Source organism: Mustela nigripes, chromosome X (assembly GCF_022355385.1).
Source record: "Mustela nigripes isolate SB6536 chromosome X, MUSNIG.SB6536, whole genome shotgun sequence".
NCBI lineage: Eukaryota > Metazoa > Chordata > Mammalia > Carnivora > Mustelidae > Mustela > Mustela nigripes.
This window is the reverse complement of record NC_081575.1, coordinates 78819590-78840409: the sequence shown is the minus strand read 5'-3', so window position 1 is coordinate 78840409 and position 20820 is coordinate 78819590. Positions and strand designations below refer to the sequence as shown.

At 43.7% G+C, this 20820-nt stretch overlaps 1 protein-coding gene across 2 annotated transcripts in view; it reads right to left on the bottom strand.

Moving 5' to 3' along the window:
• SMC1A (structural maintenance of chromosomes 1A) overlaps positions 1 to 20820 on the bottom strand; it is a 49832-nt gene that overhangs the window by 8105 nt on the left and 20907 nt on the right. The window contains exons 20-25 of one of the 2 annotated variants that reach the window (XM_059385661.1): positions 10911 to 11067; positions 10272 to 10426; positions 10000 to 10151; positions 8802 to 8871; positions 8405 to 8515; positions 2049 to 7968 (exon numbers count right to left, since the gene is read on the bottom strand). In XM_059385661.1, the coding sequence (XP_059241644.1) occupies positions 7885 to 7968; positions 8405 to 8515; positions 8802 to 8871; positions 10000 to 10151; positions 10272 to 10426; positions 10911 to 11067 (729 nt within the window). In that variant the 3' untranslated portion in view covers positions 2049 to 7884. Of the gene's footprint in view, positions 1 to 2048; positions 7969 to 8404; positions 8516 to 8801; positions 8872 to 9999; positions 10152 to 10271; positions 10427 to 10910; positions 11068 to 20820 lie in introns of those variants that run through there. The other variant, XR_009401372.1, reaches the window with a different exon arrangement.

Here is a 20820-nt window from a genome sequence, read left to right as displayed (position 1 = left end):
TGGAATATTTAATGTAATAGAGATTTTTGAGAAGAAAAAAATTAGAATATATGATAAAGTAAAAACAGTGAAAGATAAAAAGAGAATTAGAAACGTGAGGGAAAAATGAAAAACTACAAGGAAAAATTATAAAAGGTACATTAAATGGCTTCTTCAGTGAACAGTATTTACAGTTATATTAATATAATCACTTACCGCTTTTCAACTTTCCAAATCAAATTATCAAGCTACAGACAACACGCATACCAAAAATCTTAATCATGATTACAGAATTCAACGTTATCAATTTTGACAATATAAAAGACCAGATGATATAAGTTAGGGAGGTTGATAGTGGAAGGTGTAAAAAAGAAAAGACATTCTCATCTAACAAAATTCTGGTTGTTAAGAAATATTGTCTCTAAGTCATGGAAAATGAAATAAAGGTGCTTTTTAAATTCAGAAAAGTAGTACAGAAACTAAATTATATGAGAAGCAGGTAAGACAAGAATTGAACTTGGTGTAATCTGAATCATTTGTCATAGCAGGATACCAATGGATTAATGTCTGAAATTGATAAAAGACAAATGCTCACATAACACAATACTTAGAAATGGAGGTCGCACAATAACTAAATAAAAGTGGTTGCTAATAACGAAAGGTGGTAGAGTGGGAGTGGGGCTGTGGAACTCACTTTTTGTAACTGATTTAAGTTTATTGATGTCTTCTAAATAATGTGCCTGCATTACTTCTATTTTAAAATGAACACATATTTAATTTTTAAAAACACAGAAAAAGGACACTCCTGCCCACTACTTCCTCCAAATTCCCTTGTTCCTGCAGACCTAATGGCGGCAGAATAGAAAAAAACTTCAACAAACTTGCAGTCTCCCTTCTGTGCAGCTTTCCTGCAGTCAAACTGCAAGCTTTGTTAGCCTGCAGTCATCCCATTTACACCCACCTCCTGGCTTGTTTTCATCTCCCAGGCCTGGAGAGCGCTTACTCCTCATGTCTACAAGTTGGGATCCTCTCTACTTATTTTTCAAGGCTCAGCTCAAATTCTATCTCCAAAGTCTTCCTTGGCCCCCTGGTAGAACTTTTTCCTCGCTCCTCAGGGACTCCCAAGTCCTCATTTGTGCCCGCAATTATAATACTTAGATGTTCTCTCTCCCAAGTATATTACTTGGGTCAGTATCTCATGCTTGCAACCATCTTTCACACTGGCTACCAGAGTGATCTTCCTAAAATACCAATCTGACTCCGCCACTCCCCTTCTATAGCTACACTCCGTCAAACCCTTCTACAGCTTCCCATTGCCCACAGGGTCAAAGCTAAGCTCGACTACCTGGTTTTTACCACTTTTTCCAATATCCATTCCTCCCAAAATCCATGCACTTCCACACTCTTCATAGAACTTTACTTAGGCAGCTCTTCTGCTCGGAATATTCTACAGCTACCCTTTCTACATGGTAAATACCAACTCTTCCTTCAAGATTCAGTTCAAGCACCCCTTCTCTATAAAGCCTTGCCTGAGTACTCCCTCCATCCTACCCCATCCCAAAGAGGAATGGTCCTATATTCTCACCCTGCCTCATCTAGACTTCTGCTCTATAATCTCTCCCCTTTGGTGCACTCACCTGCGCCCCCAATTAAACTGTGAATCCCTAGACTCTGGGGAGTATATCTCATCCCCAGAACCTAGCACAAGGCCTGACATAATGCAGGAACTCAATGTGTGCTTGCTGACCAAATGGGTGCAAAAGTGATGACAAAGTGGATCCGAGAAAGAACAAAAGAGCCAACAAATGAGTGAATACTTACATCAATGCCTGAGTGCAGAATACGTGAAAATACCACTAATAGGTGAACAGATGAAGTGGCTGAACAAATGAGAAAAAGAAGCCAGTATGTAAATGAATGAGAAATGCCTGTGCCAGTGAGGATGTGAAAGAATGACTTCCCACCTGTGTCTGGTTTCAAACCCACGTGGAAGACCTTCTGCCCTGCTTTCCACCCATCTACAGTGCACACCAGTGTTAACTTCTTTTAGATTACAAGAACAGACACACTCAGGTTAGTGATGGAGATTTATTGAAGCATTCATAGGGAAATAAGGAAGACAAAAACAGCTACACAGGCAGCCTCATGGAGGAACAGAAACTCGAAAATGGTTCACGATCCAAAGCAGCTCTAGAGCCTGGCTTGTCACCCCCTCAGCTGCAGGCATCTGTTGCTCCCTTCTCTAGTGCTTCCCAAAATGGTGACTCAACTTCTTTCTGGCTGTATTTGTACTCTTCCTACTGCTACTTAGACTACCTTTCTTTCTTTTCTTTTTTTCCTGTTACCCTCCTTGCTAGTGCTTGGCCTTCAGGGGCCTCATTGTTTCTTGGCCTCCTGGCTCCTGCAGCTTCTTGGCTTCCAGGGCTTCGGTTCCAGTTCATCCAGGGCTTCTCTTGTGTTGAAGCTTCTGTTTGCCTGGTCATTCCTGCAGCCTCTTCGATTCCTGTTGCCTTGCTACCTTGTGGCTCTGAGAGTCTCATTGCTTCTGCTGCCTCCTGGATCTTGTCATTCAAGCCTTCTGCTTCATGGATCTCACATTCAGGGTTTTGTCTCATGGTTTCTGTTCCTCATGGCTCCTGCTACATTGTGGCTCCTATTGCTTCATGGCTTCTGTGTCCTTTTGGCCCAATGTTGTCTTGCTGCTTCATGGCTTCTGCTACCTTGTGGCCCCATGTTCTCATGATATAAATGTTTCATGGTCCCTGCAGCTTTCTCCATGCTTTTTCTGTTCAGCTTCTAGCACCCCTCATCCATCACCACTTCTGTCTTGCTAAATGCTAATTAATAGTTCACTTCTGAATGCCTCACATTTAGCCTCCCTGGAGGCCATTTGATACAGGCCATCCCTATGAGGTGGAGTTCTTACACCCGTCCACCTAATAGGCTATGGCCTAGAGATTGGCTGTCCTTGAGTCAGATACTATCCCAAACCATTTGTGGCCAGGACTGTGAGGTCACATGGTACAGAGCATGGCAACTCATGCTTAAGAAACCCCTTAGAAGGGATGTGGGCATGGCAGGTTTGCTGACGGTTTCCAGAAGGGGGCAGTGTAATTGGCAAGCTTCTTGTTTGGCCTGTTCAGTACACCAACCTTCAAGGCCAACCTAAGTCCCACCTTCTCCCTGGCCACCTCTGCCTGTCCTATCTGTGAAGGAAGAGATCAAGGCTCTAGTGGTGATGTGGAAAGGGAACTTAGGTTCCACTTCTGGCTCTGAAACTTTCTAGTAATGGGACCTTGGGCAAGTTCCTTCCCCTCCCAGGGCCTCAGGAGGGGGTTGGACAAAGTCTGTAAGTTCCCTTACAGGTCTGACATCTGGGCATCTCACTTTAGGTTACTGTCTAAGGAATGGGAGTCTTACCTGGGGAAGCCCTCAAAAACATCTCTTGAGGTAGGAAAGAGGGAGTCAGAGTCCTGGCTTGGAAGAGCCTCACTGCATACAGGAGGTGCTTAGCCAAGATTTATTGAACTGGATGAATGAATCAATGGCTTGGGGGAGAGGGGGAGGGAGGGGACCACACAACACACAGAAACTTTTAACTAACTTGAGGGAAGAATTCCAGTGGCTGAGGCTGGAAGGAGATTCTGACTTAGATGGATGAGGAAAGAGAATGACTGGAATAGGGTAGGAATCTAGGCTACTGATGGGCACTCATTCTATACTCTCAGTCACCCTCCACATCCAGTAATCCTCAGTCATCAAGTCTGGCTCACACTTTTATTGCCTCTAATCCATTCCCACTGCCCTTGCCCTTGAGTAGGGCTCCTGGGCTTTTCAACAGCTTTCTAGCTGATCTCCCTGTCTCCATTCTCCATCACAAATGCATTCATTCACATTTTCATTCACTCAAAAACTATTTATTGGGTGCCTGTTTTGGATCAGGCACTGTGCTTTTTGCTGGGGATATGCCAGTAGCAAGATAACCCCAGTAGCCCATCCCTGTGGTGCTTTCTGTTTACTCAGAGACAAAACAAGCAAACACACAGTGAGAAATTGAGCCAACGGGGAAACTACAGGTGTGGGAGCATATAGTATGCACATTTAACCCAATCCTGCTTAAAACCATTCCATGGCTCCCACACTGCCTTCTGGCTACAGTTCCCAAAGCTGGCTATACCCTACAGTCATGTGCTCATTTTTCTAAGCACTCAAGATCCTGAGGCATCACCCCAGTTACAGAAATCAAACTTTTTGAGGATGGAGCCCAGAGTGCTCCACGTGGTTCTGGTGCATAGCCAGTTTGGGAACCACACTGTCTCATGAAATAAATCTGAACTCTGTTAAATCTTGTTTCAGTACTTCTCAACTGTTTTTGCTGTTTCTTGTCTTCAGGTTTTTGTGCATACTGTCCCCACTCCCTGAAAATTCCTTCCACTTCAACTAGGTAATTCCTACCAGGCTCTCAAGACTCAGCTCAGGTGTCACCTCCTAGACTAGAGGATGCCTTCCCTGAACCTCTGTATAAGCTACAGGCCCTTCCTTTTCCACACTCCTATCAGAGGGCTATCAGACTGCATGCTTAACGGCTGTTCTAGGAATTGCCTCCCCTAACTAGTGAGCTCCTCAAAGGTGGGGTAAAGATTTGACTCATGTTTATGTCCCTGGTGGGCAACACAGTGATTCCCAGAGTGAAGTGCCCAGTTAAAGGTAAACACGGTCATGGAGCACCCTTCAACTCCCCAGACCAAGGCTACTGGGTCCAGGGTATAAGGGAGTCAACCTAGCATCCTCCAACAAGTCCTAGGGATTCTATTTGGATCTAGCTTACTCCTGGAAACACACTGTGCCATAAGCTCTCACCTGAGCACAGCCTTCACTGAGCACATGCTCCTTTGTGATGATAGAAAGCAGGCGGCACAGTGGGAAAGCACTGGGCAAGCAGAGATCCCTCCTAGTTGAAGCCTAGATTCTACCAATGACCCACTGGGTTCTAGGACAAAGCCTTTCACCTCTCTGATCCTTAGGGCCTAAGTGCTCTGCAGCACTTGTGCCCCTGTGGGCCAGGCTTTAGTCCAAGGCATCTCATCTAATCCTTTCTACCATGTGAGGTAAGAATTAGGTATCCAGATTATTATCCACACCTACTGAATTAGATTTCCAGGGGTGGGACCAGAGCAAGGAGCTCCACATCCTTTGGATGTGGGGGTGCAGCAGGGAACAGCTGCTTTGCATTGTAAGCCCTTCTGTACTATTTTACTTCCTACCTGGTGTATATATTGCTTTGATTTTTAAAAAAGAAAAAAGAAAAATCTTCACAAGTGATTCTGGTGCACAGCCAAGGTTGAAAACCACCCTTGTAGTGGAGAAAGCACAAGACTGAATTGGCGGGGGGCCTGGGTTCAAATTCTTACTGTTACCTGGTAGCTGGGTCACTTAAACTTCCTGGGCCTCAGTTTCCTCATCTGTAAAGTGGGGCAAATAGCAATTGCTACCCTGAAAGGCCTGGGATGATCTAGGTATCAGCCAAACTCCTTCCAGCACACTTCATCTTCCCTACATGGCTGCAAATAGGGCACAGATTAAGTCCTTTTCTATGTGAGGAAACTGAGATCCAGGGAGGTGAAGTAATGAGCTCAAGTTTCTACAGCTAGGATTTGAACCAGGGCGACTCCCAAATTGTGCTTTCAGATATGCCAGCATTTCCCAAACTACAGCACATGTACCACTGGTGGTATGTGACTTCTTTGGTTGAACAAAGACAAATTTATTTTGAGTTATGCCTTTCAATATGTATTAGAAAAATACATAATTAGCATATCAAATCCATGGTTTCATGGATATCACTACTTAGGATGAAAATCAAGTAGATAACAATGTTACACCTAAGACAACCTCAAGAAAAAGATTGAGTAAATAGTACAGGAGGGCAATTTGGAAGCCTCTATTTAAAACAAAAATATAAATAGTCTATGACTCTGCAATTCAACTTCTAGGAAGCAACCCTAGATAAACTCATATACACACGCACGCACACACACACACACACACACAAATGTTCCTGTGTTGTATTCTGTAATAGCAAAAAGAGAAAACAGTCTTAACTAGCTATCACAAAAGAAATGGGTACGATGTGATAGTCATATGATGGCACTCCATATGGCAATTACAAAGGATGAATTGAATCTACATTTAGCAAAAACATGCATAGATCTCAAAAACTGTTAAACAAGGAAAGCAAATTGCAGAACGACTCAATATACCATTTGTATTAAATACACAATATTTTCAATGAGCTCATATATGTCAAAGTCTTAAAACTGTCTAGATGGATGTACAACAAACATAACAGCAGTTTAGAAGGGGACGGGCAATGGTAGTCAAACAAGGCTAGCTCTACTTATAAATCTGACATCTTAGAGAATGGATTCATGAGTCACTTGAGTAATCAGAACAAATTTAACTTTGAAGAAACAAGAATGTGGTATACAATCAGGACAAGGTGATGGTCTGACAGTGTATGAGAACGAGCATAGGCTGACCTCATGGCAGCAGGCTCTGCTGCCTCTGCACGGTCCCTGCAGCTGACACAGGTTAGTTCCCAGAAGGAACTTCACACATATTCGGCCGGGATGTGGCCCAGGCTACCTCTCCCCGACTTCCTCATGACCCGGGTTGGGGCCCAGGCACCTGGTTACCATACATGATTGAAGCTATAGGCTTCCTTAAGCCCTTCACTTACCGGGTAAACCCCATCAGTGCCCTGGAACTTTCTCAATAACCAAGGCATTTAGCATCTCCCAGATCTGGAGAGTCTTTCCATCCCCAACAACTGGGATCAGACCCCTCAGGGGTCCAGGTATGAGAAGGCTTTTATTCTGAGGGGTTGGCACCTAGTGGGCTCCAAGCAGGGATAAGGCCCCCAGTGAGGAGCTTGACATCATTAAATCCTATGAGGTAGGTAATATTGTTAGCCCCATTTTACAGATGAGGAAACTGAGGCACAGAAAGGTCAAATGACTTGCCCAACATCAAACTAGTGATTTTAAAAAAAAGGACTAGAACCCACAAATGTCTGTCCCCAGAGCCCAGGTTCCACTCCTAGTGCCCAACCAAATCCTACCAATTGTCAAGGTTCAGCTCAAATGTGACCTTCTCCAGGAAGCCTGGAGGTGATCATCCTCTTCTCAAACTCTAAGTACCTATAAATATGATTCAGCTGACCACGAGAAACCATGAACCCACTGCATCTCCTTGGTAGGAGGGTAGAGACCATATCTGATTTAGCTCTGTATTTCTAGAATAGAGCCTGACAAATATATGTCTGATGAATACACAAATGAACAAAAACACAAATGAGTGAATGAGGGCAATTTCATGTGACTGATTCCTATGAGGTCCTGAATACCTTTGCCCAGCTCTGGGGTGCTGTCATACTAAGCTCTCTTGGAATCAAATTCAGCCTAGGCTCCTTCTAAAATGGATCTCCAATATCTTTTATTATTTTGCAAGCACGCCCATATGCATACATGCAGACACATATATACACACATACATACCCACACACAAGCAAGATGCAAGGGGCCCAACCCATGATTATGGGTGATGGGAGGAGGGAGGAGGGGGGAGGTCTGGGAGAGGGGAAGATAGGGGATGGACAGATGGCCCTGTTCAGCTCAGTTCAGCTCAGCACCTCCTTCCAAAGGCCAGGATGCTCCCTGAAGCTCAGGAATTTTTGCTCCAGACCTAATATCACCTCTGTTCCTCTTCGTGCTTGACAGCAATGCCTAAATCCCATGACTATACCAAACAGGGACGGGAGGTAGGGGGAGGTTGGGAGCCAAATATCCAGAGATTGGGAGAGGGGAAGCTTAGGGATCCAGACAGGGCAGGAGGGCAGAACTATTGCTACTGCTCATTGGGGTTGGGGTTGGCATCTGGGTACTTGGTGAGGTCGAAGGTCAGGACTTTGCTGATCACACAGTCCCCTTGCTGAAGGAGGAGGGAGAAAAAGAAAAATGAAATTGTAAGGAGAGAATTAAGGGGGGGGGGGTCTGGCGCCCCAGGACCGGGGGCCTCAAACCCTCCTCCCTACATACCTGCCCAAAGCCCAGGCAATGGTTCTCTCTGGGTGTGAGGATGTGCTCGGTCCCATGTGCCTTTTCTCCCTGCCTACCTCTGCATTCTCCTCCTTTTCTTTGCTGTCTGGCTCCTCTGCCTGGCCTTTCCACCTGTCCCCAGACGCAATAGCCCTGCCCAGCTGGGCCGGCTAAGCCTCTAGGGCAGGGCTCCAATAAGCCCAGATGGCTGTCAAGGTCCTGAGTCCCTATGCTCCCCCGCCCCCATGGCCCTCCACTGCAGCCTTCCCTTCCTGCCCTGGGGAGTCAGGCAGGGAGTGGGGCTGGCTCCTGAGCCAGGCCCGCCCTACCTCGGGGTAGACTCCAATGAGGCTCTCAGCCTTGGTGTAGAACTCCTCCTTGAGAGAGATGACGATGGCCTGGAAGTTGCAAGTCGACTGCTCCTTGATGTAATTTGCCACCTGTGGGAGGGGCCGCCAGGCACTTAGCAGGGCTGAAACCCTAACACTCCCTTGTGTTTTCCAGTCAGAACCAGAGGCAGAGGGTGGGGTAAGGGGTGGAGGGTAGGGGGAAGAGAGCCTGAGAGGCCACTGAAATAGCACGGCGTGGATGGATGGCCCTGGGCCCAGCCTCCCGGGCACAGAGAGCAGGCAGCAGGAACGGCTAGAGCACACTCAGGAGTTGCTCCCTGAAACCCAGCCCCAACCTAGGGGCCTCCCTCCCGGGCCCCACTTTCCTTGCACCCACCTTGCCAATGTTGGTGTTATCCAGGGCAGCATCGATCTCATCCAGGACGAAGAAGGGGGCTGGCTTGTAGCTGGGAGGGAACCAGTAGGTGAGCTGACACTGATGGGGGCAGGGGTGAGGCAGGATAGCCCCAGGGCCCATCTCACAGGCCAGCATCACCCTCCACTTCTTCAGAGACTAAAAAACCCAGGTCTTAATGTTGCCTGAGCCCCAGAAGGCCAGTTTACCAACTGAACCCTCTTGTGCAACCAACCTTGTGCTCCAGGATTCTATAGAACCAGGAGAAGACATGGTTCTCTCCAGAGCTTCCAGACCGGCTGGGGAGATAGAGCTGTCCTAGGCTCTGACCACTCTGTCCAAGCTACCTGGAGGTCTACCCCACCCACCTGCACCATGCTGTTGTGGCTTCCTGCCTCTTGGCACATGTGGCACCCAGCTGCCTAGAACACCTCCTGGTGTCTTCGGCTAACTTCCACTCATCCTTTGCATTTCCTGCTCAAGTGTTACCTGCCCTCGAAAGCCTTTCCTGGCCACCCACACCCTCCCCCACGCTGGGTTGGTGTCCCTCCTCTGTGCATCCACAACATACACACTCACCCGGTTACAACACTTAGCTCACTGTTTACACATCTGGCTTTCATTAGACCATGAGCTCCTCAAGGACAGAGACCATGTCTGACACATCTGTGTCCCTAATCCCCCAAGAGTCTGGCACAGAGCAGCCCTCAAGAAATGCTCACTGAATGATGCTGTACAATCAAGTATTAAGTTGTGGGGGTCAGATTCAAGTATTACTGGCATTCAGGAGGGGGAGGTCAGGGTATGCCACAGTTGGTCAAAGCAGGCTTCCTAGAGGAACACTAGGAGGAAAATGAGATGTGAAGGCATGGTGATGGTCAAGCTAGATTTGCATAGAAAGGGCTAATTAGCCAGCAACCATGTAAGCAAAAGCCTGGTGGTGGGACTGAATACATGCGGGGGCCAGTGAGGGCATGCTGAGTAGATGAGGGTGGATAGGAAAGACAGGTCCAGGAAACCAAGGCCAGATGTGCTGTAGTAGGTAGGGAAACAGGGACGCAATCCAGATTCCACCAGAACATCTTCACCTCTGCAGATCTCTGCATGTCCTTAGGCACCAGAGCCTCTGGTGGCCTCAGTTCAGTCTCTCCGTCAACTGCCCTGGGAAGAGCAGCCTTACCTGTGGATGGCAAAGAGCAAAGCCAGAGCCGCCACCGTTTTCTCCCCCCCTGACAAGTTGTCCATAGGCCGGAAGCGTTTGCCAGGAGCCACACAGTTATAGTTGATGCCATCCAGGTAGGGCTCCTCGGGGTTCTCGGGGCCCAGGAATGCCTAGGGAGAAGGCAGATGGGTCAGAATCTGGGTCTGGTCTAGATGAGGACAGGGACAGGAGGCCTAAAGGGCAGGGCAACGTGATGGTGGGGGCTAGCTGGGTAAGGGACTCCAGCCTACCTGGGCACTGCTGTTGCGGGATAGGGCCTTATAGATCTCATCGATGTTGGTGGCCACAGATTCAAAACAAGCATTGAAGCGGTCAAAGCGCTCCTTCTTGATCTGTTCGAATGCCTGCTTGGCTTTCTTGGCTCGCTTTCGGGCTGCCTCAAACTCTGCCACAAGAGAAAGACAGGTGACTCCTCAGTGCCCAGGCTCTGCCAAGGCTGAGGATCACGCCCTGGCAAGAATGACCTGTAAATGACAATTCACAGAGCAGGAACATCCCAAAGGGAGAGGAATGTTTGGGAAGGACCCCAGGAAAATGGCCCCACAACCACTTGTAACCATTGGGCCAGCCACACAGCACAAAGGAAGAAACATGGGCCCGGAGCCACACAAACATGAATTCTACCCTGGGCTCAACCAGCAACCAGCTGTGTGACCTTGGGTAGGCCAATGACCCTCTCTGAACCTCAGCAGTTTTCTGCTCTGTAAGACAAGTGTGGTAACTAACCCCTACTGTTTAAGGCTCTTGGGAGTTTCCAGAAAGCAGATAAAAATGGGAGCTACTGTGATGTGTAACAGGCCCTTGCTGTAACTTCAGCCTTCTGTCTTCACCTTAGACAGTAAAAGTAAAAGGGGTAAAAAAAATCTTACCATCTGAGGTCTCCTGGAACTTGTCTCGGACACTTTCCAGCTTCTCCATGGCTTTCATGTTGGGGGCAGCAATACGCTGGAGTACACTTTGCTGCTCATTCAGCTTCTGCTGCAGTGTATTCATCTCCTGTTTGATCTCCTCCTCAGCCTGGGCATCCTGTAAACCCCAGGCCCAATGACATCAAGAGGGGCCAGGTCCCTGAGCTTAGGCCCCCACAAGAGATGCTCCACTAAGCAGGACCTGAGCACTTGCTCCATGCTGAAGGCAGGTTCTTCTTCCCTAGCACATCTCCTCCCACAAGGTCCTACCTACAGCAACCATTCCCACCATCCCTGGAAATTACAGGCTGATGCCACTTTCTCATCTCTAGCCCTTCCCCCAGGCCGTCAACCTCTCTGTCTCTCAGGAGGAGCAGCTGGTGGTGCCCCTTTCTGGCTCTCAGCCCAGGCCATGAGCCAGCACCATCCCAGGGTGACCTAGAGGCTCCCACACAGGCTGGTATGGACTCCACCTACAGCTCCACAATGAATAAGGCAACTCACGCTTTCTGCTCAGATCACCACATCTGAGCAAATTCCATTTGAGTTTGGTTTTAGGTCTTATGGATATTGCAATGCATGTCTGGGCTTGTGCCTTTCTGCCACTTTAAGTCAATAAATATTTACTGAATGCCTTCCAAATGCCAGGCACTGGGGCCCTCATATCCTGTGAGCCATGGTTCCTGTGCTTACAGAGCTCATGGACTCACAGAGGAAGGCATATACGTAAACAATCAGAACACTGCACAGTGAATACCAAAACAATGGTAAACAGATGGTGTAGGGTCAGCACATAAGGGCACCTAACTCAGACTCTGGGACTAGGGAAGGCCTCCAGGAGTATGCTTAAGCTCAGGCCAACGGGATGAAAGTGAGGACAGAGAGAAAGAATAGCCTATGCAGACAGGAGCATCACATGCAAAATCAAGGATATGCTCATGGTTCATTCAAGGAAATCAAAGCAATTCAAAAAAGTAATCAGTTTTAATAAATTTCAAAAGCCAAAAAAAGGGCAATTCAGTACGGCAATAATAGCAACTGTGAGTGTGCATGTGCACACTCAGGCAAGGCTGGAGACATGCAGAAGCCTGATGATAAAGGGCCTTTTAAGTCTTGTAAGAGGTCTCGACTTCATCTAAAGGGAGGTGAGGGGGCACCTGGGTGGCTCAGTGGGTTAAGCCGCTGCCTTCGGCTCAGGTCGTGATCTCAGGGTCCTGGGATCTAGTCCCACATCGGGCTCTCTGCTCAGCAGGGAGCCTGCTTCCTTCTCTCACTCTCTATCTGCCTGCCTCTCTGCCTACTTGTGATCTCTGTCTGTCAAATAAATAAAATAAAAAAAAATAAAATAAAGGGAGGTGAGGTACCACTGAATGACTTCAAGCACAGGAAGGACATGAATACACACAAATGTATACATAAATGCATATATTTTAGAAAAGCCCTCCTATAGAGCTCTATATACTGTTAAGAAGTAGTCTCTCGTATAGGTTATAATTAAAATATGCAAATATGCAAGGTACACAACAGACTGCTGCTTTTTATCTAAGAGAAGGAATATGAGTGTATTTACATACAAATATATTTGTATTTTTAAAATACAACAAAAAAAGGATAATCCAAAAACTAATTAAAATGATTACACATAGCAGAAGGGAGGCAAAGGGGACAAGAAGGAAAGTGAAACTTCTCTTTTGTACCTTGTATTATACTTTCAGCTTTAGACCATAGGAAAATTTTGCAGAATTATGAAAAAAATTAAATCAAAATGTGAAAACTACAGGGCCAAAAAACTGTTGGGAACAAGATATTCACAAGATACCAGAGAATCCCCCTAAAGATTACTTACTACTTACAAAGGTATGAAATCTGGCAATCTATACCTTAACAGAGGACCAAGCTTAACATCATGAATAGTGGGACATCCTCACATTACATATCTACTGGCATGATGCAATATAGAGTACACAGCATCACCAATGAAATATTCTGGCCAAAAAATTACTTAACCCAAATCCATCAAGTCTCCAGACTAGATCAAATTTCCAATTTATAAGAAACACAAGGATAGGTGGAACAAATTAAACAATAATGAAAGGAAACAGAGGCGCCTGGGTGGCTCAGTGGGTTAAGGCTCTGCCTTCGGCTCAGATCATGATCTCAGGATCCTGGGATGGAGCCCTGCATCCAGCTCTCTGCTCAGCAGAGAGCCTGCTCCCCACCCCCCCAACCCTGCCTGTCCCTCTGCCTACCTGTGATCTCTCACTGTCATAAATAAATAAAATCTTTAAAAAATTAAAAAAAATAACGAAAGGAAACAAACATATCCATAACACAGCCATTCAAGACAACACATAGACTCTTCGAAAGATCAGTGTCATGAAAGAATGTGAGGGGACTGCTCCACATTAAAAGAAACTAAAAAGATAGAACACCCAAAAGCAATACATAAACCTTGACTGGATCATAGCTTAAAACAAACAATTATAAAAAACACTTCTGGAACAACTGGGGAAATGTGAATATGGGCAGTATATTAGATATGAAATTATTATTAATTTTCTTAGGTGTAATATGGAATTACAGTTATGGAGCAGAATCCCTTGTTCTTAGCATGCTGAAATATTTAGAGTTGAAGTCTGTAACTTCCTTCAAATGGTTCAGCAAAAACAAAAGTGTAGTGTGGAAGGAGGGAATCAAGAGAGATGGAGAGAGAAAAAACCGGAAAAATGTTCATTGGTGAATCTACAGTGAAAGGTATATGGGTGTTCACTGCACTGTACTTTCAATTTTTCTATAGGTTTGAAAATTTTCAAAATAAATTTGGAAAAAGAGGTCAAAATGCAAAAATGAGCAACCCCCTTAAAAATGAAAAACTAAACAATGAAACATGACAATATATTAAGCTGGTTAAACACTCAGAGAATTCTTTCAAATTATTTTAAAATATAGGAACATGGGGGCGCCTGGGTGGCTCAGTGAGTTAAAGCCTCTGCCTTCGGCTCAGGTCATGATCCCAGGGTCCTGGGATTGAGCCCCGCATCGGGCTCTCTGCTCAGTGGGGAGCCTGCTTCCTCCTCTCTCTCTGCCTACCTCTCTGCCTACTTGTGATCTCTGTCTGTCAAATAAAAAAATAAAATCTTTAAAAAAAAATATATATATAGGAACATGGCTGGCCATATACGCCCAATAAGCTATTAGCTTAACGGCAAAAAGGACGTCAAGGAAATCTTCAACAGCATTCATACATAAGTTGTGACTAATAATACCTCATTGTGATTTTCAAACTATTATATACAGAATAGGATAAAGTAAAATATGTTAATTATGTTAATGTTGCTAGGAACCAAGATCTTTAGCAAGAATAATTGGGGAGACTCAACCATAAAATCAATGATGTTACACTGTGAAAATTACAATTTCGATTGAAGTACCAACATAAACTCACATTTTTCCTCCAAAATAAAAAATGCACCTTGTAGCCCAGTCTACTGAAACATTCTAGAAGAACTGAGCAACCCAGCAGTCATGAGCACTCTGGTGTTCAGATGGTAGTTGCTAAACAGCATTTCCCACTACAAGAAGTCAGAACTTCTCAGAGAGAAATGGCTAATGCCAGATCTTAAGGATGAGCCTGGACATACCAGAAAGCAGTGAAGACATAAAAGCCTGTAAGAGTTGTGTCAAAATGATTCAGAAGCCAATGGTTCCCACCGGCCTAAGATGCAACTTGATCAACAAGAATAACAACCACAACAGAGTACAATACATTTCACGTGTTTAAATCCATTAAGTTCAAAATGACACAAAAACAATTCAGTGAACAGGGGCGCCTGGGTGGCTCAGTGGGTTAAGCCTCTGCCTTTGCTCAGGTCATGATCTCCGGGTCCTGGGTCCTGGGATTGAGCCCCGCATCAGGCTCTCTGCTCAGCAGGGAGCCTGCTTCCCCTCCCCCTCTGCCTGCCTCTCTGACTACTTGGGATCTCTCTCACTCTCTCTCAAATATATAAATAAAATCTTAAAAAACAAACAACTCAATGAACAGATCTTGACAATGTCAGAAAACCAGCTCATTATTTTATAAGCTAGTAAAATAAGAGAATCAAGTGCATATATATCCACCTTTCCTATATAAACGGTACCCCAGGGTAACCTAATGACTAATAAGAGGAAATCTCTCTTTAGAGTATTCCAGTTAATAAAAATAAAGTAAGAAGATCACCATTTTGCAACGACAGACAAATTAATCAATTGAGGCAATAACCACAACTGCAAATCATACAAAAAGAACCATAACCAGACATCACCAACTTCCTGATAGGTGTTAACAACGTCACTTATGAGGCAGTCTTGACCAAAACAAACCCCCAAACTTGAATCTAATCAAACCTCTGGATCTGAGCTAATACAGTAGCCATAAGCCCACATGTGACTACTGACTTTAATGATTGTTGACTGATTTAAAAACTGATATTCAACTTAGTTTCTAAAAAACTTTTAAGTATATCTGTAACAAACTAGGGTATGTGGTTCTTTTTTTCTATTGTAAATTTTAAGATAGCTAAATACATACCACTTCTTGGCTAAGATCAAGTGTAAGATAGCTAATTACAGATCAAATATATCTGAGGAAAATACAGCATCCAAATTGAGATATGCTAGAAGCATAAACAGATACTGTATTTTCTTAGTATCTGTTTCTAAGTTTCTTAGACTTAGTACAGAGAGACTGTCAAATAGCCTATCAATAATTTTTATGTGTTTTACACTGAAATAATTTCTGGATATACTGGGTTAAGCAAAAATACAGCATTAGAATAAATTTTACTTTTAAAAATAGGACATGTGGATCATATTATATCTCTATTTAACAGCACTGATCTAACTACCCATTTATAGGAACTACAGGGGATACCAGAACTACTTTTGTGCTTTGTTCTTGGAGAACATCAAAACAAATCATAGGATACAGGGGCGCCTGGGTGGTTCAGTTGAGTGTCTGACTCTTAGTTTCAGCTCAGGTCACGGACTCAGGGTCATGGGATCAAGCCCCATATCGGGCTCTGCACTCAGCGCTGAGTCTGCCTGTCTCTCTCCTGCTCAAGTGCATGCACACTCTCTCTTAAATAAATAAATAATCTTTTAAAAAAAATCACAGGATACACTCAACAAAGTACAGAATGTGGAAAATCCTTCAGGAGAAAAGAGCCAATTTCTTTTAAAACAAAAAATACTGCAAAGAAAAATAAAAACTGATGGAGGGGAATCTTATACAGTAGTCCCCCTTATCCACGGGGTACATTCTAAGACACCCCCCCCGTAGATGTCTAAAACCATGAACAGTGCCAAAGCCTATATACTATGTTTTTTCCTATACATACATACCTACAATAAAGCTTAATTTACAGATTAGGCACTGTAAAAAACTAACAGCAATAATGCAACAGAACAATTGTAACAATATACTGTAATAAAAGTTACACGAATGGACTCGCACTCAAACTCTTACTGTGTAATCACCCTTCTTAGGAAAATGTGAGATAATAAAAAATGCCTACATGAGGAGATGGAAGTAAGCTGAATGACATAGTCACTGTGACATAGCACTAGGTAGGCTACTGACCTTCTGAAATAAGTCAGGAGGAGGATCATCTGCTTCCAGACTGTGGTTGACCATGGTAACTGAAACCATTGAAAGCAATGGCACAGACAAGGGGGATTACCATTCATTAAATGAGACTTAAAGGACATATCAACCAACTACCTCAAAATTAAGAAATTAGAAAATGACAGATATTACGAGGATATGGAGAAAAGGGAATCCTCCTACACTGTTGGTGGGAATGTAGGTTGGTGCAGCCACTCTGAAAAACTGTATGGAGGTTCCTCAAAAAAGTTGACTATAGAGCTATCCTACAACCCAGCAACTGCACTACTGGGTATTTACCCCAAAGATACAAATGTAGTGATTGGAAGGGGCACGTGCACCCCAATGTTTATAGCAGTAATGTCCACAATAGCTAGAAAAACTACGGAAAGAACACAGATGTCTATCCATCAACCGATGAAAGGATAAAGAGAAGGTGGCGTGACACAGAATATTACACAGCCATCAAAAGTATAATCTTGCCACTTGCAATGACATGGACAGAACTAGATGGTATTATGCTAAGCGAAATAAGTCAATCAGAGAATGACAATTATATGATCTCTTTGGCATGTGTAATTTTTTTTATTTTTTTTATTATTTTTTTTTTTAAAAGATTTTATTTATTTATTTGACAGAGAGAAATCACAAGTAGATGGAGAGGCAGGCAGAGAGAGAGAGAGGGAAGCAGGCTCCCTGCCGAGCAGAGAGCCCGATGCGGGACTCGATCCCAGGACCCTGAGATCATGACCTGAGCCGAAGGCAGCGGCTCAACCCACTGAGCCAACCCAGGCGCCCTGGCATGTGTAATTTAAGAAACAAGGCAGAGGTTCCTAGAAGAGAGGAAAAAATTAAAAAAAAAACAGGGAGACAAACTGTAAGAGACTCTTCATAAGAAACAGGGGCACCTGGGTGGCTCAGTCAGTTAAGTGTCTGCCTTTGGGTCAGGTCATGATCCCAGGGTCCTGGGATCGAGCCCCACATCGGGCTCTCTGCTCAGCACAGAGCCTGCTTCTCCCTCTGCCTGCTGTTCCCTCTGCTTGCGCAAATAAATAAATAAAATACTTAGAAAAAAAATCATAAGAAACAAACTGAGGGTGGCTGGAGGGGAGGAGGGAGGAGGGATAGGGTAACTAGGTGACGGACTTTAAGGAGGGCACGTGATATAATAAGCACTCGGTATTATATAAGACTGATGAATCACAGGCCTGTACCTCTGAAACCAATAATACATTATATGTTAATTAAAATTTTATAAATGTTTAAAAAAAGAGACATATCAACCAATCTCTGTATCAATCATCTATCTATCTATATCTGTCATCTTATTTGACTCCCAATTCAAGCAAGCAAACTGTATGTGTGCATGACAATCAAGGAAATGTGAATATTAATTATAATACTAATAATAAGAAATTATTTTATAATATATAGCTCTAATATGAAGGAATTAATTGGGTTTTCGGTATGATAAAGATTCTAAGTAATTTTCAGAATTATCTCTTTTAGAGATACATGCTGAAATATTTACAAGTGAAATGGCATGATGTCCAGAATTTGTAGCTAACCCTTGAACAAGGAGTTGGGGAACCAGCCCCCCACACATTCAAAAATCTACTTACATATTAACTTATGACTCCCCCAAAACTTAATTACTAATAGCCTCCTGTTGACTGGAAGCCTTACCAGTAACATAAACAGTGACTAACACACACTGTAAAGTAAGCTAGAGAAAAGAAAATGTTATTAAGAAAATCCATTTATAGTACTGTGCTATATTTGCCAAAGGAAATCTATGTATAAGTGGACCTATACAGTTCAAACCCATGTTACTCAAGGGTCGACTGTATTTTTAAATACAGGGGTGGGGAGAGAGGAGGAAGTGGATGGGGTGCACATAAAACAAGTTTGTCCATGAGATGATAACTGTTGAAACTAGCGATGACTACACAAGATAGCATTGTGCTATTTTACTTTTGCATGTGACATTTTCCATAATAAAAATCTAAAAATAAGAACAACAAAAAAATCAACCTGAAGTGGCTCCTACTGGACAAGGATGGGACAATATGAACATCAAGAAGAAAAATGACTCTGACAGAGTTATCAAAATACATTTAAACAGTTACGTTTACAATAAATACAAATTAAAACCAGTAATACAAATTAAAACCTTACTGGTCATCTTTAAAGGTTACAAAGCAATTGATTCATTCTGAAAGCTGGTAAATAAAGGAAAAGAATGAAGCATTTATCCTATTTTTTCTGTACTGGCTGTATTTCAAAAGAAACGAATAGTTGATATGGGAAAATTCTTTTTAGAATTCCAATAAACAAATGGAGAAGGAATGGAAGAATTAGAAAATTAACATTTTGTAACCCTTGATAGAGCTAGGCAACGTGATTAAGAGCTGTTAAAACTGGGGTGCCTGTGTGGCTCAGACAGTTAAGTGTCTGACTCTTGATTTCGGCTCAGGTCATGATCTCAGGGTCCTAAGATCAAGCCCGACATGGGGCTCTGTGCTCAAGGAGGAGTCTTCTTGGGATTCTCTTCTCTCCCTGTCCTGCTGACCGTTCCCACCCACCCCCAACTCAGCTCACACATTCATGCCCTCAAAGAAAAAAAAAAAAGAACAACTGCTAAAACCAGCCTGTAAAAAAGCTGACAGGGACGGGCGCCTGGGTGGCTCAGTGGGTTAAGCCGCTGCCTTCGGCTCAGGTCATGATCTCAGGGTCCTGGGATCGAGTCCCACATCGGGCTCTCTGCTCAGCAGGGAGCCTGCTTCCTTCTCTCTCTCTCTGCCTGCCTCTCAGTGTACTTGTAATTTCTCTCTGTCAAATAAATAAATAAAATCTTTAAAAAAAAAAAAAAAAAGCTGACAGGGAACTTCATAAAAATTGACGGGCTAGAGGCACCTGGCTGGCTCAGTGGGTTGGGCCTCTGCCTTAGGCTCAGGTCATGATCTCAGGGTCCTGGGATCGAGCCCCGCATCGGGCCCTCTGCTCAGCGGGGAGCCTGCTTCCTCCTCTCTCTCTGCCTACCTCTCTACCTACTTGTGATCTCTATCTGTCAAATAAATTAATTGAATATTTTTTTAAAAAATTGACAGGCTAACAACACCTGAACCTGATCATTGATAATTTTTCTCTTAACTTTATATTATGTAAATTTTCAACAAACACAAAAAAGCAGAGAATACAATACCCACCCCATGTATGTACGTATTACCCAGCTTCAAAAATTATCAACTCATGGCCAATACTCTGCCATCTATACTCAATTCCTTTCTATCTTCAATTATCCTAAAGCAAATCTCAGACATACTAGTACGTCATCCACAAATACTTCAGTCTGTATCTCTAAAATGGTTTCTGAATCTCAGCACTACTGACACTTTGGACCAGATGACTCATTGTTATGAGGGCTGTCCTTTGTGCACTATAAGATGTTTAGCAGCATCCCTTCAATCTACCTACGACACACTGTCAGTTAACGGATTATGACAAGTGGATGTTCCAAGTGTCTACAGACATTACCAAATGTCCCCTGGGGAGGCAAAACCCATGCACCACTGAGAACCACTGTTATAAAAGATAATACTTAAAAAATAAAGCCACAATACCATCATCTCCCCTAAAAATATTAACAGCTATTTCTGAACATCATAAATTCTTTGGTCAGTGTTCAAATTATCCTGATTGTTTTGTAAAAAAAAAAAAAAACCAAACCAAACCAAAACAAAACTTCACAAGTTTTTCAAAGCATGTTTCACATAAGGTACACACATCACAACTGGCTGATCTATCTCTTAAGTCTCATTTAATGGATAAATTCCCCTTCCTCTTTGCAATGTATTCACAGAAATGCCACATATTCCAGTTGATTCATTTGGCTCTTGCAGTCAATAAAAATTTTCCCTCTGTTTAATTTCTTTCCTCTGATTTATCCATGGAAGAGACCAGGCCCATAGTTTCCGTTTGGATTTAGCTAACTGCATGCATCCCTGTGTTTTAATTTAACACGTTCCTCTGGCACTGGTGTTTCATATAATTGGTGGCTATAAAAGCTTAATCAGATCCTTACTTGAGTTTTTGACAAGAATATTTCACAGGTAATGTTGAACACTGACCAAACTTAGTACAAAGATCATGAAATGATATTCAATGTCAACTTATGCAACGCAAAAGAAAGTTCACAAGTAGACAGCACTACTTATGTATTCCTGC